General features: G+C 34.7%; 4 protein-coding genes across 6 annotated transcripts; 3 read left to right on the top strand and 1 right to left on the bottom strand.

The window, feature by feature from the left end:
• Positions 1-700: 700 nt before the first annotated feature.
• On the bottom strand, positions 701-6202 carry LOC143449461 (uncharacterized). 2 transcript variants are annotated; one of them, XM_076949676.1, is made up of 6 exons: positions 5602-6202; positions 3906-4261; positions 3613-3730; positions 3027-3352; positions 2595-2796; positions 701-1489 (listed from the first exon to the last, which is right to left on the bottom strand). In XM_076949676.1, exons 1-6 carry the CDS (start codon positions 6098-6100, stop codon positions 1407-1409), a joined length of 1584 nt encoding a protein of 527 aa, XP_076805791.1. In that variant the 5' UTR covers positions 6101-6202; the 3' UTR covers positions 701-1406. The 2 variants fall into 2 exon arrangements, with proteins under 2 accessions (XP_076805791.1, XP_076805790.1); XM_076949675.1 differs by having other exon boundaries at positions 2602-2796.
• Positions 6203-11864: 5662 nt separating this feature from the next.
• Positions 11865-13869, top strand: LOC143449650 (uncharacterized). Of its 2 annotated transcripts, none has more exons than XR_013114600.1 (3): positions 11865-13170; positions 13377-13427; positions 13567-13869. XR_013114600.1 is itself a non-coding variant. In XM_076949922.1 (3 exons), the coding sequence occupies exons 1-3, from the start codon at positions 13223-13225 to the stop codon at positions 13706-13708; spliced, it is 210 nt and encodes a 69-aa protein (XP_076806037.1). In that variant the 5' UTR covers positions 13075-13222; the 3' UTR covers positions 13709-13869. The 2 variants fall into 2 exon arrangements, 1 of the variants encoding a protein (XP_076806037.1); XM_076949922.1 differs by having other exon boundaries at positions 13075-13239.
• A 29-nt stretch (positions 13870-13898) lies between these two features.
• Positions 13899-15505, top strand: LOC143449649 (uncharacterized). The gene is made up of 5 exons (XM_076949921.1): positions 13899-14096; positions 14250-14460; positions 14669-14834; positions 14999-15115; positions 15242-15505. Exons 2-5 carry the CDS (start codon positions 14314-14316, stop codon positions 15325-15327), a joined length of 516 nt encoding a protein of 171 aa, XP_076806036.1. The 5' UTR covers positions 13899-14096; positions 14250-14313; the 3' UTR covers positions 15328-15505.
• A 913-nt stretch (positions 15506-16418) lies between these two features.
• Positions 16419-24191, top strand: LOC143448984 (translationally-controlled tumor protein homolog). The gene is made up of 6 exons (XM_076948981.1): positions 16419-16577; positions 18800-18870; positions 20965-21158; positions 23671-23779; positions 23884-24005; positions 24093-24191. Exons 1-5 carry the CDS (start codon positions 16550-16552, stop codon positions 23998-24000), a joined length of 519 nt encoding a protein of 172 aa, XP_076805096.1. The 5' UTR covers positions 16419-16549; the 3' UTR covers positions 24001-24005; positions 24093-24191.
• Positions 24192-27083: the final 2892 nt, after the last annotated feature.

Here is a 27083-nt window from a genome sequence, read left to right as displayed (position 1 = left end):
GGGCTAAACTCTGATCTTGCACAGTTTTAATAAAAGGTGTTTACTATCACGAATTTTTCGGAGAACCTTTAAGCGCACTTAAGCAGAAAAATAGTCAATAAATAAGACTACTTTTAACCTTATTCATTGAGATTGTTTGACGCTAAAGGCTAATTTATACAAGTTCTGATAACATTATTTTCACTCATTACAGGAATCGAGTTTGTTTATACAAAATAACACTTCTAACGTTCAGTAATGAAGTTTGTTTCGCAAATCACCTTATTAATTGAAGCGTCAATTAAGGGTCCTCTAAGCTGACATTCATAAACGGAAAGTTAATGTTTGCTTATTGACAATCTGCGATTATCGCAGATTTTGCCCCCTACATGAAATCGATCAAAGGCAAATCTCTTTGCTATATAAAACATTAGTTACTTTTACTTGAACTGCAATTTGCTCTTAATTTCTTGTTAAACGTTGGGTAAACTGTGCAGTAAATAGCACTGTGTGCAAAAACTGTTTTAAAAATGCAAAGATAAAATAACACAAGCCTTTAAGTGTTGTTGTTTTAAAGTATACAAAATTCGTGTCAACTATAACAATACTCTGTTTGACGTTCGTTTTCTTATATAATCAGTTAATCACACTCTTTGTTACAAAACTTGGTTTGGCTAATTATATAGTTAACGTCCAAGACTTGACTTATAAAACATTCCAGTTGGTGCGCATCGAATATATTTGCAAGTAATAGCTTATACATTCATTCAAAAATGATAGAACATATTTCAAGGTTTTTACGTTTAGGGTGGTGCAAAATAAAAAAGGATATTATAGCTACAACAACGTCGACAACAAGCTTTTTGCGACAAACAAGAAAATGCCGTAAGCTGTTGTTCAATGGTAAAACGGGGAAAACTATATGATCAAACGCATTTGAGCATGGCAGTAAAGTCCTGAAATGTGCAATGCAAAATCATAGCAATTAAATCCATTTGTGTTTTAAAACTTGCTCACAAACAAAGTTAAACTTTAATGGCTTCTAGCTTAAGTTAATAAAAGTAGCCTACCGTTGGCTTACGAACAACTTGTTACTGAACTATGGATAAAAACTAAGCTTTTGTGAAGATTGTCGAATAAGTTAAAAAATTGCTGTTATTGACTACATACGCGACAAACAACATAACATCATTTTCACCAACAACAACCTTTAAAATGGCAGTTGCAGCACGCGAGAAATATCGGTTAGGTTAGATTAGAACAATGCACACATATAAGGCCTATATAGCCAATTTTTCAAAAAATTTCTTTACTACGCATCGCTTTGTAAGACATTAGAAGAGTTGGAGGTAAATTTGTTGTCTGACTCAAAACCTTCACGGCTGGAAGTTGAATCTCTCTCACTTTCTGTTTGTTTGACTTCACGATTAGCTTCTGCTATGTCGCATGACTTTCTCGGACGTCCTTTTGGTTTTAGCTGTGCGTCGCAAACTGAACCATTTAGCTGACCCTGCAAAGGAAATCACAATACCGTTTTTAATGGAATTGACTATTTCATCGTAAGCATAAGTCACAAATTTTGTTTTTAAAATAAGCGGTTAAGCTATAAGAAAAAAGTAAGCAAAAACAAGAAGTTGATCTCAGTAATTAATGATTGAATTGAAATTATACATACAGTAGATTAAAAGATAGATTTCGATAATACGTTCAGAGTATACTGATAAATCATTTTAAAAGGTATCGGTTACAAAAAAAATTAGTTTAGAAAGTGGTAAAAATTCTAAGAAATCTATCATATTTTCGCCGCGGCGTTTTTTGTGTTTCGTCGATTATGTTTGTACTAAATATGACGTCGGTTCAGTTTACAACGACAAGGCTTACTGATATGTTTTATTTATATGTGTTATCGTTACAGAACATATAGTTTGACTGCATGATCTATAAATGTCGTGTATATAATAATATCACTGCAAGATGTATGTCTGACAAATTTAATTTAGAAGGGTTTAAGATCTGTTATCGTGCTTCTTGTTTGCTGATGTTTATGAGCTTTTAGGGTAGAAACCACTCTGACACGATTCCTAGTCACTGAGCCGAATCGCTATAATGCGGTAATAGTTGCCTTTGTGAGCATTGACTAGAGATAATACGTGAAATTCCAGCTAAATCTTGGCAGTTGAAGCGATTAAAAAGAAGTGTGCAAGGGGTTATTCTTTGCCACGCGTTCTCATAATTCATCACTACATAGTTTAATGCCGCCAATATCAACAAAAAACATTACAGCATTTTGCTTGATAAGTAATTAGGGCCAACTAGCAGATAACTTAAAACACCTGGTTGATCTAATAGCCCTATTATGTATCATTATAACACTTTTGATGGTGTAACCATGTGTTGTCTGAACCTTTTAGGGAGTTATTTTCAAGAAAATTAAAATTTCTTTTACAAATGATGCTGTTGCTGTCGAAAATATTTGCCTCGCTATTCTTATAAGCTTCCAAGTGGAAAGCTTGATGTGGTTCTCGTACTTCAGTTAAATTTGCCTTGAAAGTCTAATAAAGGTTGCAACCAAGCTAATCACTGTGGTCATTTTACGGAAAAAATTATGGCCTTACACAGCACCTGTTTCTTCCACTTCATTCTTCGATTTTGATACCATGTTTTCACTTGAAGTTGTGTAAGACCAAGAGAATCAGCTAGCTCCATTCGATCTGGGGTGGAGAGGTATTTTTTTACTTCAAATTTTCTTTCCAAACCCATTAGTTGAAGTTCGGTAAAAACCGTTCTGCTTCGTCGGCATTTTTTGGGCTTGGATTCCTTAAAAGTAATATAATATATATATATATACAATTATACATATATGTGGGAAAAGTCGTGGAATAATATATGTAGGCTACTTTCATACCGTAAAGAATTATATCTAGGCTACAAGTGCGAGTAACCCAGCAAAAAAGCGATGCAAATATATGAAGTACCGATGGTTAAAAAATTATTTTAAATAATCAGAAAATTAATCAGCAAAATCCCATATCGTTTATCCAACGTACTCCGCTGTTGGATGATTCACTTGGACTTGAAACGTCACGCCGAAACAACATCGGAAATCCCATAATATTCTGACCAAATGGACTTGCGAATCTTTGCTGAAACATTCCAGTAAATGGAATAGGGTGTTTATTTAAACCGTGATCTCTATTCGTCATAGAATCTGCCCTTGAAAGTTTCATTGGAAGCAGTTTCTCCGTACAATTCAATTGTGTTTCGTTTTGAAAATCGAACGGGAAAAATATGCTGTTGCGGGTTTCTAAGCCTGATGACGGGTTGCATTTCGATGGTAAAAATGGCGAAGATAAAAAAGCATTGGAATTGGTATCTGTAAACAACAGCAATCTAATCTGTAAACTGCTGGTTTAATATAAGTTAGTATTATCAATTTAAGATTATTTAAAATTTCAACAAAACTATCTTTTAATCAAGCTGAAAGTTGCACAAATCTTAAGTTTCAAAGGTCATGATATAGGGACTACCAAAAGATTGTAAACAACCGTACATAACCTATGCACTAAAAAATCTAGTATTTCAGTGATTAGAACGCGAAAATAAAAGTTTGGTATAAAAACTCGTTATACAAACCAGTAAAGTTTGCATACGCGCTAAACAGCGCTGGCGAAAGGGGTGATACTCCAGAGTTTTGTAAGAAATACTGTTGTTGCATTGCTGCTGCCATCAGGACGTTAGAGCTACTTGAACACTGCAGTCAAAAAGATTATTTAGCTTCAAACTTTATAGAAAAAGTTTGCACTCATAATAAAGAGAGATCTATTTGATTTACAGCATATCTCTTTATACAAAATTCAATTTATACCATTCATTAAATGTATTTGTGCAGTTGAAATCCTTAAATGTAGCCTACATGCATCTCTCACCTGGTTATACATTGCAGACATATGTGGGGTAGTTATCCCAGAAAAACATTGGGCATCTGATTTCAAACTAAGAACAGAACTGTCAAAAGAGTTGAACAGAAAACTTGGAGACGGAATTCGATCCACATGAGCAAATGAACTGCTGCTGTCACGATCCGTCTTGAAAAACTCATTTTTTATATTTCCAGTGTTAATATTTCTTGGGGTACTTGTGTCTTTTTCAATTTTATTTGTCATACAGCTGGTATCTTCCATTGTAGAGTGCGGCTCTCTTTCTGCTATCTCACCGTTTTCCGTTTTTTTGTTTTGCGTGAGACTAAGGCAGTCAACGGGCCTACTGCTTGCCTCATCAATGTCTGCAAGTGTTGTATAAGGTGTAAATTGAAACTACTATGTTAGCTCAGATTGTTTAAGCTTAACTACACCAACCTTACCTAATAGATCACATACCAACATTGAATTTTCCATCAATATTATCAACTTGTAACATAATTAGTAAGATTGTAAAACAAGTAAGTGTAATAAAAATTTGGGATTAATCGCAAGATCGTGCCGTTACCGTTTTACGAACTATTTGACCCTATATGACCGTCACTTTTTATTTTTCACTTTTCGTTTTATATATTTAATTTCTTTAATAAACTGTAAAATGTGCCCAATTTTAATCACTATAGTCCTTACAAGTGCTAATGTTTATGCATTACACGTCTATCTTTAAATCATATATTCCTTTCTGCAGAGGTAATTTTTTTTCAGCATTCGTAACTCTACATCTACAGTGAAGTTAATTTCAATATCCTCTTGAAATATTCTCCTAACCGAAAACATGTTTAGGAACTTTGTTAGATTAATTCCGAAGATGGACGTGTTCTGTTTTTATCACAAATGAAAAACATTACTATAACGGGGCCATTAACCCAAAATCGATTTATGATTTGAGATATAATCGAGCGATTACACTTTTATGCATGACTTTATCGAATCTGATATCGAAAGTACAAGTTTATCATAAATGGTAACATTTGGGGATCAAAAGATTCTAAACTCGTTAGAGTGGCGTTTGACCTCCCGCTGCGAATATTAACATCAATTTCCTTTAAAATTATTAGCGAGCACAATCGTAAGTGCCGCTTGACCTTTCCTTGGTCACAGGTCGTTAGTGTGTTATCGTTTGTTTATTGACACCTTACGTCGATAATAGAGTTTAGCTATGTTTCATTAGGTGAGACAATCGTGTCATCGGCTTGCATCACATTAAGTGAAAATTCTTGTTACGTAATTTCAATGAGTTCAGGTGGTAAAAGGCCATTTTAATCGAAGTTAGCTCATGCGGCTGCTGTTACTGCTATCAAGGTGAGAACTTATACAAAACAAATTTACATGGCAGCCATTAGAACCTGTCATTCAAAGCACTTTTAACTTGGCGATAACGAGATTCTTAATCTGTTTATACACAATAATGGTTATAAGCCAATGACGCTGCCTTCGCATTTTGGCAGATAAAAGATGTTTGCGTTGAAACAGTGTATATTTGTAGTAATTAGGCTGCAGCATCCATGTAAAAAGCTAGGCTAACTTTACTCATTAAGTTGTATAATTATAGGTTGATTTGTTTTGTTTGTTTAACGTTTTGTCGCGATATGTGTAATCTTACTATACAATGTTTCTGTTATTCAAATATTATTTAATTAGGTACCTCGTTCCTGGAAAATAGTCTTATTGCTGGCAACACGAGTTAAAATGGATTTAACTCCGAAGCGGAGTGAATTGTTAATCCCACTGTTGATCTTGCCATGTTCGGAAAAGTACAAATCGTTGGTGCTTCGTAGTTCGTCATTGCATGCAGCATCTTTTCTATCCCCCTTTTTGTGAAAACTTTGCGCATTTTCGGAATCGATTTGTTCACCTTTCATCTGACTGGCTGTAGGTTGCAAGGACTTGGGGCAATGCCGCTTCCAGTGCGTGGAAGAAGTAAGTATGTCGTCGATACGAAATGACTTTTTTTCAAGCTTTGCCATGTTTCCTCGAGCGGATTCGTTTGCAATTCTGTCTAGCAGGAGAGATTCGTAGGATGAAAAACTTCCCGTTTGATGCTGGGCTTTGTTTTTCGTTTCGGTTGACTTTAAATTCCTGTTTTGATCCAGAATCGTCTCTTGGGCCAAGTTGTTGATATTTGATTCAAATTCTCGTGTCATTTCGTTTATATTTAAGCTTCCATTGTAACTACCGGACTTCTGTTAAGCATAACTTTGCAACACGCCGGAACTTACTGCTGATTTGTTTTCCATACTATACTGGATAATACTAAGTATAAAGAAGCAAGTAAAACATTACTGTTTAATTACAATACAAAATTGTATAATGAAAAACGTTCAAACAAATTCGCAATATGCTGAACTTGCATTCTGCAATCTTTTCGTTTTGTTTGAAAATTACCGCAGAGTATAATTTCCATGTTTTCAACAGAAAATCTCTGGAAGGCTCTTAACTTATTATTCCGGTTGTATCATTATTGATATACTGTCTGCATGTTACCATACGTGACATTTTATTATCAGTAACAAAAAGCATTAAGAAACTATATTCATGCATTTTGCCATTTGGTGTTTACATGTGTTAAAAATACTTGGAAAGGAAGAGTTACTTTTCTCAACACTTTGAATCTATATTTATCGGACAATAACACCTTTGCAGATGCAGGCAAATGGATCTTTATACAAGTTCTTTAAATATCATGGCAATAAATTTGGTGTTTACTGTCATCTTGTATTTGCATATCTAATCAACAAGTGGTATTTAAACTTGAATAAGATTACCTCTTCATATCATTTAGTGGACAGAGAAATAGATAATTTTTCTTTTAGTTAAAAGTTGCCATTACAGTATATCTTCACATGATACAACTATAATCAACCAACCGATTGCAACAGAAATTTTCTTAATTTGGCAACTCTTTAGTATTGGAAATGTTGATTTCATATATATTTAACGATTTTGCTTACCGTTATACAAAGTGTGGCTTAAGGTCGCTTTTATATTTTATACTTCTATGATCAATGAGCACGTATAATTAGCTCCTGTTTTTGCATAAAAGCGATGATGAAAGTCTCCGTTTACCCAAACTAAACGTCCTTGGTTTAAGTTTATTTTCTTTTAACTATATAATACATCGGAGACTAGTTTAACCGAAGATCTTTTCTACTATAAACCTCCAAAAAATTGCAATAAATGTTTCAAAGTCATATATGCACCTGCTTGAGGCTACACTTTATTTTGTACAAAACTAAACATGTCAGTCGAAACTAGTGACTTGAAAACAAGAAATCTGCTTCTGCACTCAAGCTTAAAACTTTCTCTCGGCCCAGGTGTTTTCTTTCCGGTCTGAGTCTTAGCTAAATTACCCGTTCTGTGCTAACCATGAATTGCAAGGCTTAGTAAAATTATGTAAAACACCATGTTTATAAGTCAACTACGTGCTTACACATGTTGCTACAACGATGATTCTTCAGGTTACCCGTGTAAATGTTGCTTATCGACACACGCGCCGTATATTGCATTGTCTTGGCCTTTGTTCTTGTCTGTGGCACCACCTCGAAGTATTCTCCGTTATTGTTTGGTGTCCTATTACTGGTAATAGTCTCTGGAATTTGCCCAATTACCTTTGTCATGTAATGTTTCGTATTTAAAGCGACTATATGAATGTATCAATTTCCAAATTAATATTATTACAGAAAATTTAAAGAACACAATCATGTAGACTGTAGAGTAAAAGCAGGAAATGTAAGCCGGTTTTGGATGAAAAAAGGCAACATATTTTGGCAGCGTTTGCCTTTTATGCATTTGAAGACAAGGAAAACTCATCACGAGGACTAACATTTATATCAAGGTACAAATGTAGTCCTGTAGTACATAAAGCATCATTCTATAAACACATTCCACAAATGATAATGATTATAGTCAATATGAAGTATGCGGTAGGCCTATGTATAAATAGGGTTTAAGATACATACAACAGTTAAGTTAGCGGAGTTACTATTCCAGCAAAAGATTTCTTAATATCTACATCGGACTGAGTTTCCTAATACAGTAGTGCAATTTTTGCAATTTCAATAATATTGCCTCAACTAAACCAATCTCTGAAAATTATCTTGAAGTGTTATCATTGTCATTCACGATATAAGTAAACTTTTGTATGATGACATTAGTCACAAGTCGGGATATATATGCGGTCATTTACCTATAAGCTAGTTCAATGATTGCATATGTTTTTTATTTAAGCATTGGTGTTTTAATAGCAAAATATTTCTAGTTCAATCCAGACTAACTACTAATGCGCGATCATCTACGCAGCGTTACATCAAAACGTGACATGACCGACCCCATCTAGCAAAAAAACGACCTTCCCGATTTTGTTTCCTTTTCAATAGTAATTAAGGCATCCATCACAAGTAATTGAATTATATAAAATTTTATGCGGGCGTTCATTCTATGTTTGGGCTGTCCTTCTACTTTACACAAACACATAGGTTCAGATGTCCTGTATTTCAAAGAAAGATTAATTTGTACTGAAATCATTTTAATTGTTTGATTTAAAATACAAACTTATGTTTACTATACACATCCTCTACCAGACAATGTACTATTAAGCGCAATCATAACAAAATCCTCGCTTAAAAGTGGTAATAAAGGAAATAATATAAACCTTAACCCCTTTCATAGTTAAATGGAGAAACTTTTCAAAATTTACAGCAGCAAGAGGCAGATGTAATTTCATATGCTTTTCTTCTTTGATTTCATATGCTATAAGGCGGGAAGAATGTGTTTGTTAAAATTTTTCCCCATAAACAGCGAGGAATTGATTTCTTTTGTGCATCTGAAATGACATTCCATTAAGCTATACGCATAACAGGTTAATCCAGTGCAGGTGAAGTCAGACTAGTATTTCGATATACGGCATTGTTTTTCAATTCATCAAAAATATAACAAACTTCGTAACATATCTTTTCCACTTCGACTTGTATATTTGTGCCAAACATAGCCTGCTTTGCCCGAAAATCATGAATATGTGGAAAGACCAAGCATGGCTTGTGGCTATACAGCACATAGGGGAGACCGGGGTTAGTTGGAAAGCGGGGTTAGTTGAAAAATCGCAGTTTTAGTACTCCCCGAACATCTTTGTAAATCGTTACTGCCCCTTAGTGATTGATAACGATGTTATCTATTCGCCATGTTAATTTTATTGATCTCAAAGCAGAAGCATAAGAGTGGTACACGTTTTTCTGTTTTTTACACTTTGAACTAAAATTCGAGCTTGTTGGTAAATATAGTGTAACATAGTGCTCTAGAGAGACAATTGAAAGTTCATTAGTCTATACTGACCGTAGGTGCCATGGTACCAGAAAAGGCAGAGGCAATTAAATTACCTGGTTTAGTGGCTACATAAAAAGTAAGTTTTCTCTCCCATGTGAATACGGGGTTAGTTGGAAAAATTTGAATGGGGTTAGTTGGAATATGTAAAATCATATGAGTAAAAATCTCTTTTATTAATGCTTGATGGAATTGATATTTTTTACTTATACAGCCTCGTACAGTTAAGTTGGAACTTGTTATTTGATACAAATCGATAAATAGCTACACTTTATAATTGAAAGTATGCGCAAGTATAAACGCAAAACTCAAAGTGGATCTACGCGGATCAACGAAACGCTGTCAGCAGAAATTTGTCTTCCTTGTTGACTGGTCGGGCTACAATCCACAATAGATTGATTCACATTCAAAGAACAGACACTTTTGAATACTGTATATAACAAATTGATATATTTTCCAACTAACCCCGTGTGGTTTTCCAACAAACCCCGGCTTCGGGGTTAGTTGAAAAATGTGACTGATGTCTGTAAAAATAAAGTTTGTGCGTAAACCTGTAACAATTTCTGGTCAGTCTTTTGTAATAAGTTGTAGATCAGCGTAGTCATTATGCCAGACTAGATAAAGGTTTCGAAGATCATTCTGAATTTTGGTGGTTTAAATTTTCCTAAAATTTTTTTCAACTAACCCCGGTCTCCCCTCCGTGCCACTTTCGCATACCCTTGAATCCGTAATTAAAACAGGTCTTACTTTCTTAATGGTCGACACACAAGTCAAGTCAGTGACGTTTATCACATCAAGTTCAAGTCTTAACATTGGCATGCCAAGTCAATATTTCGATTCATTTTTCGTTTTAGCTCGATAATAAACCGCCTTCTGAACACTCTTAACGTAAAAATTAGCATAAAATCTGATGTTATCCATTTTTGACGCTTTTGCACATTCAACAGAATGCATAGGCTAATATGCATTCAGTACCATTTAACCGCCATTCACTTTGTAAATGCAATATACTATAAAGCTGAAATTGAATTGATATAATTTTGCGACTGACTGCGAAACTGCCCCTGTACACATAGGTCTAATTTGTTAACTATAATTTGGTTTAGTTGTAAACTTGTACTTATAGCGTTATAAAGTTAATTGTCATTTGCTATCAAAGACAATGTATTCGAAATACGAATGGATAAAACTTTGAGTTGTGCAATTTCGTTTGGAAATTGGCACATTTCATCCAACGGTTGTAGCCTATCATGGCTATTGTAACCTTTCTGCAACGTCTTCTGTGAAAGGTTATATGAAGCTCTTTCTTTCGTGGCCCAAATAAAACGTGTCGATTTCAACTTTGCTTTCATTTTAGCGAAAAACCAAAAGTCAAGCGGTGACCAAAATCGAAAAAGTAAAGAGCCTGATCAGTGACAGAGAATATGGGCAGGTACCTAAGGTAATACCTTAAGGTTTGGATAATATGGGCAGCGCGATTATGCAGAATTTGCCAATTCTTCAGCGTCATCATACTTTGATGCTTTCAAAACACATGCAGTTTTGCAGAGTCGGCGTAGAACCTCCCGGGAGTATTTTTTAGATTGCGTGTTCGGAGTATATGGTGCCTATTCGTGATGCACAAAACCACTTTATGTAACACCAGATCATTATTACTATCACATCGCTGAGGGACTTTCGTACTATTTTGAGTTTTGTTGGTACCAGGTGTTTCCAGTGGAATGTTTGAAACTTACGTTTCGGGTCGGAGCAAAGAATATCAAACACGCTTTCTTAAAATTTTGAAGAAAAAGTCTTTTTTTTATATTTTTGGGTCGGAATAATGCCTCAACGCTCATTTGATTATCACCAAGCGAAGAACACAATATCTCTTTTCGAGGCGTTCCACCGTTTTGCGTAAAAACAAAACTAGGACGCGCTTTAAGTAATTAACGTAAATTATATATCAGCACTTACAGTAGCGCCTGCCCAGATAGCACGTAGTTGTCGGTCCGACAACTACAACGAGCTATTCTCGCTATAGCGATTGTAGCTCCTCTGCCGCTAATGGGTAGCAAGCTAGACACTGTGTTTTTACGCTGTCCAAAAGATCTTTGTCGGGCCGACGGCGGTTCATTAGTGATGTTAGATGATGCCGTAAAACCGTTTAGAACAAAATAATGATTAAACATACATAAGTTAGTTTTATTTAATATTTTTAAAATATAAATGTTATTATTTAATGAGGTTCGTAACAGTCGGAAAGGTTTTATCACTAAATGTTAGTAACAATTATAATAATTATAGTAATTCCTATAGTAATAACACCCCTGGCTTTTTTATTCAGATATTTTGAATATAATACGTATTATACTTCTTTGTTTATTCTGAGTTTTTGTTTAACAATTAAATAAACATTTATTTCTAAGTTATCAAATCGATATCATTTTAATGTTTTTTTCTGCTTTGAGGCTATCTATTAATCGTCGTCAGCCAGTTTGATCGTCGCCGTCTAGTTTGAACAATGAGATAGGATATAGTTGGTTATAATTAACAGTTTTTACATAGGCCTACGATACAATACGATACAATAGGCCTAGTTTGGATTGAGGATGTAACATTTAAAAGATATGAAGGCAGGCAAAAATTGTTTTCTGGTGGATTTTAAACCATAGTTCGGTTTATTATATAGTATTGCTGCTGATAAGTGGTTAGAGATTTGATACAAATCCAAATGTTATATGTACCAATTGCAGTTGGATTAGATCTTATCATGAAACATACACATGCACGAGACTCGTTGATTGGTTAATGTGCATCTCTGTCTGCACGCTAGGCTACGTAAAGAGTTTGGTATAGGCTAATGGCCTTAGTCACGTAGCTTAGTACGTGTGTTTTTCGACTAGGCCTACTGCTGCGTCATTTTCTTAAGGCAGGTTGTTTTCCGTTTCAGGATTATAAATCAATATGTTAATGATAATTCAGACCAACGTACTTATATGGTAAACAGTAATGTAGAATCTCGGAATGGTCATTTAATTCAAAGTCAAAATGAGGGTTGGAGTAACTATGATGACAGTAATTCTGAAAGTGATGGGCCTAGTGATGATGAGAATGATTTTGTTACTACTCTGAAACACTGGGTAATTGAAAGTCAGACACCTTTGTCTCATACAAACTCTTTACTGACTCTTTTAAGACCTCATTATCCTTACTTGCCAAAAGACAGTCGTACACTTCTTCACACTCGTCGCACGTATGACATTAATGAAATTGCTGGTGGACATTATCACCACTTCGGCATAGCCGAAGGGATCAAATCTAGGCTACGGATACACCAGAACCTGTGTCTGTGCGATCAGATTGTGCTTCAGATCAACATCGATGGTTTACCGATGGTTTACCGTTTATCGATGGTTTTCGATATTTAAAAGCAGTACTGAATCATTTTGGCCTATATTAGGTCTTACAACTCAAGAGAAAAATGCTGAACCTTTTGTTATTGGTCTTTGGGTGGGGACTTCTAAACCCAAAGATGCTAATGCTTTTCTTGAAAAATTTGTTGAAGAAATGCACGAAATTGATGATGTTGGTGTGATCTATGATAATGGAAAAGTGTATGAAATAAAATTGTCAAATGTGATTTGTGACACTCCAGCACGGGCTTTTGTAAAGAAGACAAAGGGACACACGGAATATTATGGTTGTGACTACTGTGACTAGTTATATTTAAATTTGTTGTAAAGCAAAGCCTACTTGCTTTGTTTCAATGGATCAATCGCCTGTGTTAAATTAAACATGTTTTTTAATTATTCCCAGATAATTATAAGAGTGCTAGAAAAAAGTGTGAAAAAGCAGTAAATGCAACTCATATCTGCTCAGAAGATTTAGACACTACCGACGTTGAAAGTAAAAGGAAGTAAGTCAGATAAAAAACCAATTATGCGGTTGGACACTTAGCAATTTAAGCAATGAAGATAGGTTTTCTGTGAGTAGCATTTGACAACTAAAAATATGTGACTAAATAAATTACATAATTTATTTGTAATGAAGTATACAGTTTTCAAACTCGCACATTTTTCAAATATTTTGTTGAAACAAAAACATATACATATTTTTTATCAGAATTCGACCTCCATCTCGACTTGAAGATTCAAATTATGACAATGATGCCAGGTAAAGTAAACAGAATTGACCTTGGATGATGAAATAAACAAAGTGCAAATGCTTGATAAATTACCTGATTAATTATTATTATACATGTTATGACTGTCTAAAATAGTGATTTGCACATTAGTGAACATATTTACTGTAGTAACCACTGGGAATCAGACCAATCCAAACCCAAAAGGAAAAAATTGTTTTTACAACATTCAACACCACCACCTGTTGTTCCAGAAATGCCTAACACCCAGGAAAGAAGGTATACATTATTCTCGATATTGCTGTTATTATAAATAATATGTAATTTTTAAATAAGCTATGGGCTACAAATAAAAGTTACCAATCTTTACATTAATGTTCAAGGTAAAAAAATGAAAGTATTTTATCTTCAAGTAGAAGTGATAAGCTATGCTACCAATTTCTTTGTTTTGGTAGTGCAAATACTTCTTTTACGACACCCATTTTAGTTGCAAGGTAAACAAATTTGACATGCAATATTTCCAGTACTGTACTAACTGCAATCTTTATTTGTCGTGCCCGTATCAGACCATTATAATATGCGTATTTCACTAAATTTCGCATTTAATACTAACAATACACACTTCATGTTTTTTGCAGTTTTGTGACTTCTCAAGAAACTGATGTACAGGCAAGTGCGTCACATCAATTGCCCACAGAACGGTAAGTTTAAGTTGTACAGAACTAAATAAATTTTCCCGGAATAATTGCATGTAAAAAGGAGTAAAGTAAAAGTGGTTTTGTAAAACTCTTTGGTGGGCTACCAATTATCATGTGTCACAAGCCCTTGGTGATGTTGCGCAAATATTTGAACAGTGAGAGACCATCTACTATTCTCTTACTTGAAAGAATTTGGGGACAAGTAAAACAAAACAGTGTAATGCTCCAGTCTCTTCATCGCCAATTTGTGGAAGGGCAGATACCGTCCACTTCTTCGGTGGAACACTTCAACTTGCCGATAGATTCATTTGAGGATTTTGATAGGGTGGAATCACTGCTAGCAGAGAAATCACAAGCGCGTGTTTTTGTAAGTGCAACATGTAGGTTAATATGCAAGTTACTGATAATTAAATAATACTATGAATATTGAGTATTTCATCTCTTTTATCTAATTGCTATGGGGGACTACGTTGACATTTTTTTCAACTTTGATAATGCTTCCATGTAAAAGCATGACATGTAACCAGTAACATAATGCCGCCAAACAAATGATTCTTATCAGGATTTTTTTTTAGATTTCCTATCTAGAAACAATAGGTGGCATAACAGCAAAAGATGTTATCAGCATGATGTTGAGCAAATTGTTGACCTGTGAACTGGCAACCAATTGTAATTGGATGGGAAAGGGTCATACTCATAAAACCGGAATGCATTCATCACAACTCGCAAAAGCTGTTATAGGTGAATAAGTCGAAATTGAGTGTTAATGGTTTTCCTTAGTCATGTTTTGATTTTTTAGGTTGCTTACCGCTTCTTAATTGTTTTAAGACGTATTGTGAGTTATTTACTATTATCTGTCGATGATGTTTACTCCAGTATTTTGTTTTTATGTCATTATACTTTAGATGCTGCCAAGAAATCGGGTATTAAGGAAGCAGAGAGTATCTGCGAGATCAAGAAATGGTTAAAAAATGCTAGTGATAAGGAAGGGGGACGGCTAAAAAGAATGAAGAACAAATTGGGTAAGCTGTGTGGCATGCGTGTGTGATGTTCATATCATGTATTGCAGAACGTTTTACTTTGCATTTTTAATTTTGTAGATAGTAAACAAACATTATGCAATATATTTCATTACAAAAATGTTTTAGATAAAGAGCGGAAAGATGAAGCCACGCGCAGACAATTGTATTTCATGAATTTCGACTCATCTTCTACAAGTGATGATAGCGGATGATGATAGTGATTATAATAAAATATTGTGTTTGCTGGTAAGGGAACTTTCAAATTTGAAAAAATAAACTTTTTGCTGAACTGCATAAAAACCCTGTGTGTTAGTGATTGTTGGTAGGCCCAAAGTCGGCTCGTAGGAGATTGTAGCTAACTCGCCGACCGAGGTCCGACAAAGATTTTGTTGCTCCCTACCCGACCTAGGCCCGCTGGACAAAACGAAGTTGGCCCTTCAGCGAATATCGTTTGTGGGCCGCCAAAAGCAAGCTAGCGGCTCGACGTCGGCCCTCGAGCGACGTGCTATCTGGGTGTATCGGTACAAATATCCAGTGCGGTTTAAGTAAAACCTAAACAGTAAGACAGGCTTATAATATATTACTTTGTTATTAGGGGTAAAATACACTAAAGCCAGTAAGGTAACCTATCTATAACAAATGTATTGGCGACGTACAGTATGACATGGAATCATAATCTTTATCTTCGAACTAAAGAAAGGTTTTGCACGATTTAAACTCGGCGATGATTTCTCACCGCTCAAGCCTAGGTTACCGATTTGGTCGTAATAAAATTTCCGATTGATTACGATTTTTTTTTTTTGATTTTTTAAAATTCTATTGCCCGAATTTACAACTTTTCACCAGCAGGTCCACTGAACAGGAGCAAGCATTGTCATTGTCCAAACTCCAAAGGCATCATTGCAGCAATAGCGCCACTGGGTATCGAACATAGGCCGCATTATTGCAAGCTCAGCACTGTATCAGTCAACATGACTCAGTTAGGTAATAAATGGATTGGGCTACAATCTAACCTAATCTAGCCTAGAATCTGAAACAACTGTTCACACAGATAATGAGCTACCAAACATACACAAGGTTCGAGCCGCATGTAGACGGAGATGGGGCATTGTTTCAGGAATAAAGCAAATTAATTTTGTAGACTCCACAGTGTTGTACTTTGCCTTTAGTGTCCCATTAGCTTGCAGTTCTGTAAGCTCCACCTGAATATTTACAGGCCCAATTTAATATTGTCTATGTCTCAATGTGTTATAGATTTATTTATAAGATATCTATGATTCTTGCCCTGTCATGAATAATTGCTACTTGACCAGCAAGATTTGGTCCTTTTGCGTCACAACGTTCCCAAAAGTTGGATGCCATTCAGCGTTTGTAACCCACAGCCAGAGTTTCGTATATAATTTTTATAAAATCGTGTGTTTTCGGCCATTCAACATGATCATCTACAAAGACATATTGACAGGTACCGCATATTTTTGTAATGATGCTAATGTTATTGTCCTAGCCTGGCGTTTGTAATGTAATCCTGGCTGGAAAGTACGTAGGTTTTCATGAGAAATCGTGTAGACGTAAATTTCGGTGCGATGGTGTGCACTGAATGATCAATTTTTTGTTTATGAATTAAGGTGCTCAGACAACCGATTTCTTGTTTATTTAACCTAAATCGGCGTAATAAAGAAAATATTCGGCGTTCGTTTAAATGAACCTTCTGCGTGCAGGTGCCATACTTTCCCTAATGGGTAATAATAAGAAAAGATTAGTCATTAGGTTACCCCAGTTCGTCAGTTCGATAGATTACCCAGTGCCAAGGTACATTAGATATTTGTTGAAGGTAAGTTTGTTGTATATAATGAGTACCGGTACAGCAAAGACTGCAAACACTGGAATGCACCCTGGTTGAACACAGATTGCGTATGTGTATTAATTTTTCACCAGTTTAGAACTAAACATCACATTAACAGGCTGACAGGTGGCATTAAAAAACATTGGCAGCGTTTATTTCATTGGCTGCTAGTCACTGAATTCGAAAAAAGTTACTTTGATAATTAACTTGTCGGTTTCGCAGCTTTGTTTTTTTCTAGTTGTCACTAGTCAGTAAATTAAAATGTACGTTAATTTTAAACTAGAAACGACATAGCGTATGTTTTTTTTTAAGTGTATAATTAACCTAAAACTAATACCCTCTGAACCAAACTTTCACCTCTCATGCCTAAATTAGATCAAAAATAAATTTGAACAAAAAAAAAAAGAAGTCAAACATAAGCAAGAATCTAACCCGAGACCTCAAGCATACGATTCCCATCGTTAACCACTACGCCACCATATTGTTTTCTTCTCCTTGTCAAAATTCAGAGTCATAAACCCATCAGCGAAAAATCTGCTAGTTGCCGTATTGTGTTTCAGCAACTTCGGTAAACGGATGCCGTTGAAATAGTCAATTTGACAAAAATAGATTTGAAGCTATTTGAAATAAACAACCTGGAGCACAAGAGTAAAATGGCATAAACTTCCTTTTAAGGCAGTAGCTTCCCAAAAAAAAGCTTTTTGCCAAAATTTTTCTTAAAACAATTTATATAATACAATAATATACAATAGAAATTGCGAAAAAATCCTTCTTACCGAAAAATTACACTTTTTCACTCCCAAAATTGGTGCAACAGATTCCTCTCAAAAACAAAATTTTCATCTCGTCAAGTTAAAATAGATTGAGACAATCGAAAGGTTTCCACAAATGTTCTGTCTATGGTCAAAATGTTGTGCCATAATGAACCTGGTTGTAATCACTAAGAATGATGTAATAATTTGGAAGTCATGTTTTTAATGACTCAATATCCATAATGAACCGAGTGACATGACAATTGTGACAGCAAAAAGTTAACTTTTGGTACGAAATTGTACATTTTACTAAAAATTACAACTCTATAAAAAATATCAACCAAACTATTTTGTAGACAGCCATAAAGTTATACTACTCAATTTAATGCAACGCCTAGTGTGATCTCAGAATATTTTTTTAAGTTGAAGGCATTGACTCGAGTCGAAACCTAAATAACATTACTTGCCTCAAGTCAGAAAAAACGAATTTGTTACAACCCTGCTATCAATGGATGCATTGTAACATAAAAATTATAGAAATTAATTTCAATAAAGCCTGTGGGTAAAGTACATTCTTTCATGGAAGAAATTAAAGTATAAAGACTAATTTTGGGCGAACCATTTGAAAACCACTGCAATAGATTTTTTTATTCTAATATGACAACAAACAACGGCAAACAATTGTATCTTGTAAAGAGATTGAGATGGTCATGTCCAATGGCTAAGTCTAATAACCGCTGTTGGTATATTTTATAATTTGAATTTTCTCATTTGGTTAAAGCTTGCTATTGTTGGCTGGATTTGATCAAGTTTGTTTCTTGAGTCATGACATCTTGCTTTTTTTGCCACACACACATTTGTATCTACGCAACTAAGCACTTCCTTGCCTGCAACGAGTAGAGCTGCCTTTGAATACGTAGCAAACTGCAATGAATCATTGTATTATATACCAGGATTTCTAAAACTTAAAGAATATTACCCATTGAAATTCGGCAAACACGGTCCTTTAAAAATTTCAGGAATCCTCCTTGCCTTGCATGTTTTTAAAAGATGCTGAAAGTAATGGTTTGTAATGTCACATTTTTGCAGGTGATGAAATGCTCTCAGATACTTACCAAATAAAAGAAGTTATGGAAATATTGTGGAAAGTCAATTGCCAGGTTTGTTTTACTATAAAGCATTTGTATAACCTCTAGCATGTTTCTACTTTTTTATATTTATAAAGTTTATTTTTTTGTCTTAATGTTTTTACATCTATTATTTGCTATTATTTTGTAACCCAAAGCCCAGGATATTTATTTATTGACCAATCAAGGTTTTTAATGTCTTATAGGAAAAAAGTTGCAGTAGCCTATGGTGCCAATCAATTTAGTATAGTTGAAGTAAAAATGGCTGTACGATACAGGGAAAAACCTTTGCTTTGTATGCTGTGCTTGCAGCAGTGCACGCTCTAGCCTAGACTTTTTCATGTTGACCAGTTAGTCATGACGACAAGTTTTTGGGCATTTATGGTTAAACAATTAAGAATTGTTTTATTAGCCAAATTATTTTAACAAAAGTCTGAAATGGATTGAATGATAAGAGTCTCACCGCTTAAGTTTTCATGCGTCAATACTACAAGAATCGCTAAAAACTGTGCTTCAGAAATAAAGCTCAATTATTTATTCATTAATGAAGGACTAATTAAATGTAGTAAACTTTGTTGTAATTTTTATAATAATATCGAGTTTATTCGTTGCGAAAATTCCATTTTATCAAATCCTGAAAAGAATGTTTTTTTATAACAGGTACCCAAAATCCAGGTTTTGAAATTTTGTGCTGAATTGAAATCCTATTTTATTGACTGCACTTAATATATGAAATACTTATTTGTTTCGATCAGAATTCCTATATTTTACATATCGCCAAAGACAGTGGCAGATCTAGAAAATCCTTTTTGAATATTTCTGGGCTGATTAAAAGTAGGGATTGCTGAATTTAGAAACAATTATTATGTCATGTGAATTTTAACACGACACGTGATTACTGATTAGTGATGTCATTTTAACTCAAAGTCTGTTTCTGGAACTAATGAAGGTACACTTAATATACTGTATAAAGAGTAACAGGTTAGTGCATACCAACAGAGACGTTTTTCATATGTTTGTTGCAGGTTTCTAAGTATAAGCTTAATGGTTAAAAGTTTAGAAAGCTTAAAAGCTTTCCTGGTTTTGTTAAACGCCTTGTATCAAAGGTTATGGGGCTATGCAGACATATAGCCTTGCACTTGTATGCATCTGTGTTCACAAAAACATTGTTTAGATTGTGATATAACAATTGCTTTTTACGTAATATATCCAGGCGTCACTAAGAACCGCATTTCATTTTTTGCTTAGCATTAATGGCCAACGAGCAGCATACTTGACGAAACGCATAACCCCCGGTAACCAACCATCCTTACAGATTTGCATGTCGTCTTATACTTTGAATAATTTAACAACGAAAGCAAGCAGTGGAGTGAGCTTTGCTCAGAACAATTTAGTCTTTCCAAAAAATGTACAAATAGTTTTAGGTCACTAACCTATACACTATGAATGGGGATATGAAACCAAATATACTAGTGGCAAATTAAACTTGGCAAGATTCCTGTTTTTGGAGAAATCCCCATTTTGAAAAGTTGTGATGAACGGCAAACACCACATTAAAAATTTCTAGATCCGCCCCTGAGTAAAACAGACAATTTTTGTGGTAAACCAGTGGCATTCTATATCGTATTGATAGAGCTAAGCAAACTTGAAATGTCCGCAAATAAAATGATAGCTGCTTTGTAGTTTATATTTATTTTTAGTAGACCAAACCAAAAAAGCTGCTCTTAAAAATTGCTCCAAAAATATGAAAGTAAAATTACTTACATACATACATAATTACAATTATGTATAGACCTAATTAATTTGATAAAAATGAAACGAAAGAATAAATCGCTTTTAATGTTTTTGCACAGTAAGTTAACAATTTCCATGTTCACAGATACATCTGGCAAATCGTCTTTGATACCTTCTTTGGTGAAGTGCACTTGTTTTAACTATGCTAAAAAATTCGTTTTACGTTTGCAGTTTCAATGAAAGTAGGTAAAATATTTTTTTGGGGACAAGTTGGAAAAGCTTTGTGGTCACATCATTTGAAAATGCAAATAAAAGATGGGTCGTAAATCAATCTAGTGTAAAGAAAGCAGAAACCCAACTGTGCCTTATATTTGACGTAATATCTTATTTCAGAAAAAAACTATCACAGCTACAAAAATTGATGATAAATTGATTGGTGGAAATGCTTCACAAGAGGAGCAGCAAGAATGCCTTGAGGAAGGTAGCAGTAGTACGGAAATGGATATTGTTGCTGATTATCAACTGCAGTCTATGCCTCCTTTTGACCGGAAGGGTTTTCTTAACTACTTCAAACCATATTGCAAAAAGTGAGTGATGTGGCTACTTTCCTGTAATGATCACTGGTATAACATTTATGCTATTTTAGTATGTCATTGTAACAGTATCATACTTGAACTGTCAATAACATTCTCACAAATTCTTCCTAACGTACAATTAGTTCTATTACTCAAATGCTATTAAGCAATTTTAAAGAAGGGTGGCATTTGTTTTTAGAAAAGTTGGTAAAAGTAAGATTGTTATCATGCACAGTAAATTGACAGTAACAATTGGTTTTATTTAAAAGAATCGCCAATCACAGCCCAACACAAAAAAATCAGAAATGTTTTAAGCTGTTTCTAGCTAGTTTGAGGTTTCTGATCATGAATCTGAAGTCACTTTTTGCGTATCACATTGAGCTATTGTGATATGCGACATAGCTATGACAAAACTTAGATCATATCTAATGAAGTTATCACAAGGTCGAAATTTCTGCGTCAACTTCACGTACACAAACATTTGATTGAATCTAATTTACTTGCTACATTCATGTTATGAAAGGGTTAGTGAGTGCTATTAGAATAAACTACACAACACTTAACTATTACACTAATTATATTAATTAATTATTAACTACTACGCAAATCTTCAGATAATTCTTAATAGCACAAATGGTTTGTGTATGCTGATTTGAGAGTGGATGCTCTATTAACTGGGGTTAAATCGGGTTACACTAGATTTTGCCGTTTTTTATGTCTATGAAATCCTAGAGTTCGTAATCATCATTACATAGGAAAGAAATGGCTGGTTCCTTCAACAACACAACACAATACAACATATTATGAAGCTAATCTGCCATTAATTCCACAAGATATTTTTTTCTACTACCCACATAAAACTGGGTATATGAAATGAACAAAGAATCTCCTGCATTTTAATTTCTTCAAAGGAGAGCTTCCCTTCAATTTTATTTGAGAAATCAAAAAAGTATGGTGGTTGGTCCAGAAATACGCAAGCTTACTTTAAACAATGCTTTTGGTCAAACACTAAACAAAAGTGAATTAAAAGTTTGGAAAATCTTCAAAACAATTAGTGAGAGTTTTTCAGGGGTAAAGCACTCAATCAACTATGAAAGCATAGTGAAAAGGTTACTGAAAAATTACAAGAAAATTGAATGCAATAAATACACAGTAAATCTAAGAAATGTGTCTGATGAATATGGTGAAAGATTTCCCCAGGTAATTTTCGTTTTTAAAAACAGTATAAAGGAAGATGGTCAGTGAGTGTGCTTGCAGATGAGATAATACTGAATGCCGTAAGTGCAGTGGGATTTATAAAAGAGCACTTTAAAATTAGTTAATTCGTATTGTTTGTAGGCTTAGTTTCCGTTTTAGTTTATTGACACGCTATATGAGTTATAACATTTTTCTAAGATTTTGTATTTGTACAAGTAAAGCCGAGTTAAAAATGAGAATACTTTTTTCACGCCTTAGTGCAATTTTAAATTAAAAACAAAGTGCCAATACTAATAAACGTTGTTACAGATGTTTGTATAAATTTGTGTTTACATTTAGAACAAAAGCTTATTGTATAGCATTTATACCAACAATTAAGGAATTCTTCATTTTATTGAAAACCTGACGTGCATGTAAAAAACTAAGGTCGAAATCAGCACCAGAAAATTGACTAAGTACACCTGTACCTGTTGTTGAATTTTTGCAAAAGTTAAATTGGGCAGTGTTATGTGCAAAGTTGATGGTTAATGAACTGGGTTAACCTTAGACCTCAGTACTGTCCGAGAAGCCAGCATTGAAATAGATTCAGATTGGTTAGAGTACAAGTAATCAATTTTGATGTTTGTGCAAATCCAAAACTGCTAACTTTGCTCAAGTCTCTTTATCAAACTACTTGTCACGCAACATAATCATTCATAAACTTGTAATTTTCCTAAGTCTGTTTTTGTGTTTACACAATTGATTATACAAACGAAAACTTCAATGTTTTGATTTCTTATTTTTTTGCGAAATACAGGATTCATGAGAATAACAAAATGTTGATAATCTTGCATGATATTCGATTCAACACATCTTAGTGCCTAAAGTCACATATTGTTACTCTGAACCACTTTGTTGTGCCGAAAAATGATATTTAGCGAGGTGTCCAGATAATGGAAACCCAAAAAATATCAGTGAAATCAATTTATGTAAAATAGGATGCAATTAGAGCACTTGACAGACAGCACCACGGTGGGACACAAGAAAACAGCTGTAAGGATGCTAGTGTCTGAATGTTTCATGTTGATTGGCGGGGATTCCTGGGTTTTGATGAATGAGGCCTGACTGAATGTATACAACAAAAATACAGAATATTTGGTAACACACTAAAGGTTAACTTTTAAATCACCATATATTCTTCTTTTTAGATTTACGTAATATTCGCTGTTGAATTATTATTATTAACAAGTAACAATGATCACATTGTTCTTCAGTTCAAAAGTTGAAAAACTCAATCAATAATTAGTTGTAATTATAACTGTTGCTTTGCTAACAATTTTGTATGTAGGGTTTTAAAGAAATTGGAAGAGCAGGGAGAGACAGAAAAAGCTGCAGAATTCAAAGCAAAAGCCCCAGCTGCTGTTGCATATCTCTCAAAAAACATAAAAGATTTTGATGTAACGAACGGTTTTCTGTTTTATATTGTTGTGTTAAATTATGTTAGTATGTACGATTACATACAGGTTGATTCCACTGTTGTGACAGATTACATGACTTTTAGATCTATTCTGGAGAGAGTAGTGATGTTGATGGTTCATTTGGATACCTTGATTGGGAAGATGGAACAACACCCTACATGCTGTTTTTTAAACATGCATTAATTGAAGAAAAAGTCTGAATCAGGTCTTTTACTGTGGATGTATACTGTAAATTCACATTTGCGGAATATAATTGGCATTTTGTAATATTTTAAATTTATCATAAATTCAGGCTAACTGCAAATCCTACAATCATTGAAGTAAGAAGGCATTTTTTACAGACTGTTGTTTTGCATCTATCATGTCAAATAAAAATATCTCTGGCTGAAAACTTTGCTTGGTTTTATCGGATATGTTTTCGGTTTTTATATTTATTAAGTATTTTCTCAACAATAACATCCTGGAAACATTCTTTTACCTACTAAGAAAAAATGCTTTTCAGCATCAGTTTAAGGACATAAAATAAGAACTATAATATGTACTATATTTTTTAAGCACGGGTCAGTTTCGGTAGTGAATATTTTATTGACACGCAAACAACACAATATGTACCAAAAGAATTTACGAATCACTGCTCACTCAGATATAACGCATTAAGTGCGCATGTCAATCAAATACAATGTTGTATAGCATACGTGTCAAACTCCCGGCCCGCTTTACAATAAAACTTGGCCCGCAATGTTATTTTATACGTTGAACTATTTCCTGTCCGCGAGATTGTACAGTATAACTTTTTTCAAGCAAGAAACAAGATTATAACAAATCGCACTATATAGCAGTTGCCCCATCATACGATAGAATAAATCGATTTATTCTAACGCTTGTAATCTGGGCTGCATTTTTCTTTATTGTTTGTTAATTCTTTAATGCTTTTGCAAGGAGATGAACGAAACATAATGATGTAAGAGAAGAATAAGCAAAAATAGCCCAGTCAAAAACATCAAAAATTTGGTGTTGTTTCGCTACCTGTTCCAATTCCTATACTCGTGTCACGAAACGTTCAATCAAATTTTATTCTTACGGCCCGCGGTGTTAAGTTTTTAGTTTTGGCCCCCTGGTGCGATTGAGTTTGACACCCTTGGTGTATAGAAATGTGATATACAACACGGTCCATGTACTGTACATCCAAACATTTACGCAGGTTCGGGTCGAAGAGCCTTGCAAATTTTAACTATTTGGTTCTGGTAGGTCGTATACTCATTAAAGGCTCTGGCTCGTCTCGCGTAGAGCGAGCGTTTAATTGCAGCAACTATGGTTTTGTGCTAAAAACCTCCTCTTCAAAAATGATCGCGTTCCTGTGGCACCAAATTTGTTGTTTAACCTTTGTCGGATTGCATAATACTACACTGCTAACAGGCGGTATGGGAACAATTGTACCCACATACATTTTATATTGAAATTCCCAAGTTAGTTATATTTTTTGTGCGGTGTGCCGTATTTATAGGTCCGAACGTTTAAATGCTGTGCTCTACGGAAGTATCACACGTGTTGTTAGGCCACGTAGACATTGGACAACGCTATATGATATGTTATCTTTGTGACCTCAATTATACTCACACTCAACTCCCATAAATTTCCGCTGATATTGCATAGCATTTCCCTCAGTCGAATTCTAGCATGGATTAATTAGCATTTATTGGCATCCTTATTGTTGCTGGTGTACTCAGAAATAACAAAGATAATCTGGAAGATATTTGGAAAGTAGATGCTTTGCCTCTTGTACGTGCAGCTATGTCTCGAGACCGCTTCAAGATGATGCTAAGATTTATTAGATTTGACAACAAAAATTCCCGTGCAGAGCGCGTGCAAAAAGATAAAGCTGCACCACTACGAGATATTTGGCTCATGCTGAATAAAAATTTGGAGAAAGCCTACAAACCACATGAATGCATCAGCATACATGAACAATTGTTTTCATATCGAGGACATACTAAATTTACACCGTATATACCATCTAAACCGGCTAAATATGGCATCAAGGATTTCTGGGCTTGTGATGCATTAAACTCCTACCCGCTACACGGTCAGCTTTATACTGGTAAACCAATAGATGGTCCCAGACAAGTAAATATTGGTGAGCGAGCAGTTTCCGACCTGGTCTGTTGGTATTTAGGCTCTGGAAGAAATGTCACCACCAATAATTTCTTCACAGGCACAGCTAGCTAAAGTATTGAACACATGGGACGTGACTTTAGTTGGAACAGTCAGAAAAAAACGAAAGGTTCTTGCCTAGCAACATGCAGCCTGCCGAGGAAAGGGCTGTTTACTTGACAAATTACGTCTACCATCAAGATGCAAGAGTCTGTTCATATGTGCCAAAGAAAAAAAAATTGTTTGTGCTTCTATCATCCATGCACATTACTGGAGAAGTCGAGAGTGACGCAATCAAGCAAACCTGAAATAATCAAGTATTATGACAAATCCAAAGGGAGGTTGGACACGATGGACAAAATGCAAGTTGTACAAAATTCACTCTCAAGATTTTCGGGGAGATGCATGTTTATTATTTCCGTTACGTCAGAAAAGGAGATAGCAATTCCTGTGAAAACGGTTCCTACTCTGCATGCGTAATGCCATATAGGGGCGTTTTTTACTTTTAAATAAAACATGTGAAGGCCGATCAAGCAAAACCGACATGCGGTGTCTGAAATAGGAATAAAATTGGATGCATTTAATCTAAAACTTAGATCAGTGGTTCCCAACCTTTTTTGGTGTCGGGGCTGAATTTCAAACGCCAGAGTACGTATGGAGCCGCATGAAAACAGTCAAGTAATTAGAACGACAATTTTAAAACATTAAAGCATGTATCAACGAATAGCATCACTAACAAGAAAAATAACACAAATCAATTTAATGTCCAACTTTACTACAACTCCAACTGACAAGTCAAAAAATAATTGCCCTAATTATTATAAACAGATTTTTGAGGGATTTTCAGGGGTCAATGAGAGCCGGAAGAAGGCTAGCTTGGAGCCGCATGCGGCTCTAAGAGCCGCGGTTGGGAATCGTGAGGTATGTCATTGTTAATTTGGAGGTTGTAAACTTTGGATAATTGATGGCCAATTTAGTATTCTATTTCTTTATTTAATTATGTTGTTATTTTTCCGATAATTTTTTTCCTGACAGAATGGTCCAATTGATTTTAAGTAGAGCAGGTCTTGATACCTGGGGATATTTAAGATTTCGTAGCCGTAACAAATTGCTTGAACGTTATAACGTCCGT

Source organism: Clavelina lepadiformis, chromosome 3, assembly GCF_947623445.1.
Source record: "Clavelina lepadiformis chromosome 3, kaClaLepa1.1, whole genome shotgun sequence".
NCBI classification, from domain to species: domain Eukaryota; kingdom Metazoa; phylum Chordata; class Ascidiacea; order Aplousobranchia; family Clavelinidae; genus Clavelina; species Clavelina lepadiformis.
The sequence above is the reverse complement of the archived record's forward strand: the minus strand, read 5'-3'. Positions and strand labels throughout refer to the sequence as shown.

Bases quoted from the DNA above. Each gene is read 5' to 3' on its own strand.
- LOC143448984 (XM_076948981.1), top strand. From the start codon at position 16,550: ATGATCATCTACAAAGACATATTGACAG. The intron at 18,871-20,964 runs GTTTGTTTTACT...ATCTTATTTCAG, and splicing joins TGTGGAAAGTCAATTGCCAG to AAAAAAACTATCACAGCTAC. The intron at 23,780-23,883 runs GTAACGAACGGT...CATGACTTTTAG, and splicing joins AAAACATAAAAGATTTTGAT to ATCTATTCTGGAGAGAGTAG.
- LOC143449650 (XM_076949922.1), top strand. The intron at 13,428-13,566 runs GTAAAGTAAACA...TATTTACTGTAG, and splicing joins AATTATGACAATGATGCCAG to TAACCACTGGGAATCAGACC.
- LOC143449649 (XM_076949921.1), top strand. From the start codon at position 14,314: ATGCTCCAGTCTCTTCATCGCCAATTTGTGGAAGGGCAGATACCGTCC. The intron at 14,461-14,668 runs GTAAGTGCAACA...ATTTTTTTTTAG, and splicing joins AATCACAAGCGCGTGTTTTT to ATTTCCTATCTAGAAACAAT. The intron at 15,116-15,241 runs GTAAGCTGTGTG...AAAATGTTTTAG, and splicing joins AAGAATGAAGAACAAATTGG to ATAAAGAGCGGAAAGATGAA.
- LOC143449461 (XM_076949675.1), bottom strand. From the start codon at position 6,100: ATGACACGAGAATTTGAATCAAATATCAACAACTTGGCCCAAGAGACG. The intron at 3,353-3,612 runs GTTTGTATAACG...TGTTGTTTACAG, and splicing joins CGCGTATGCAAACTTTACTG to ATACCAATTCCAATGCTTTT. The intron at 2,797-3,026 runs GTACGTTGGATA...ATTACTTTTAAG, and splicing joins GTGAATCATCCAACAGCGGA to GAATCCAAGCCCAAAAAATG.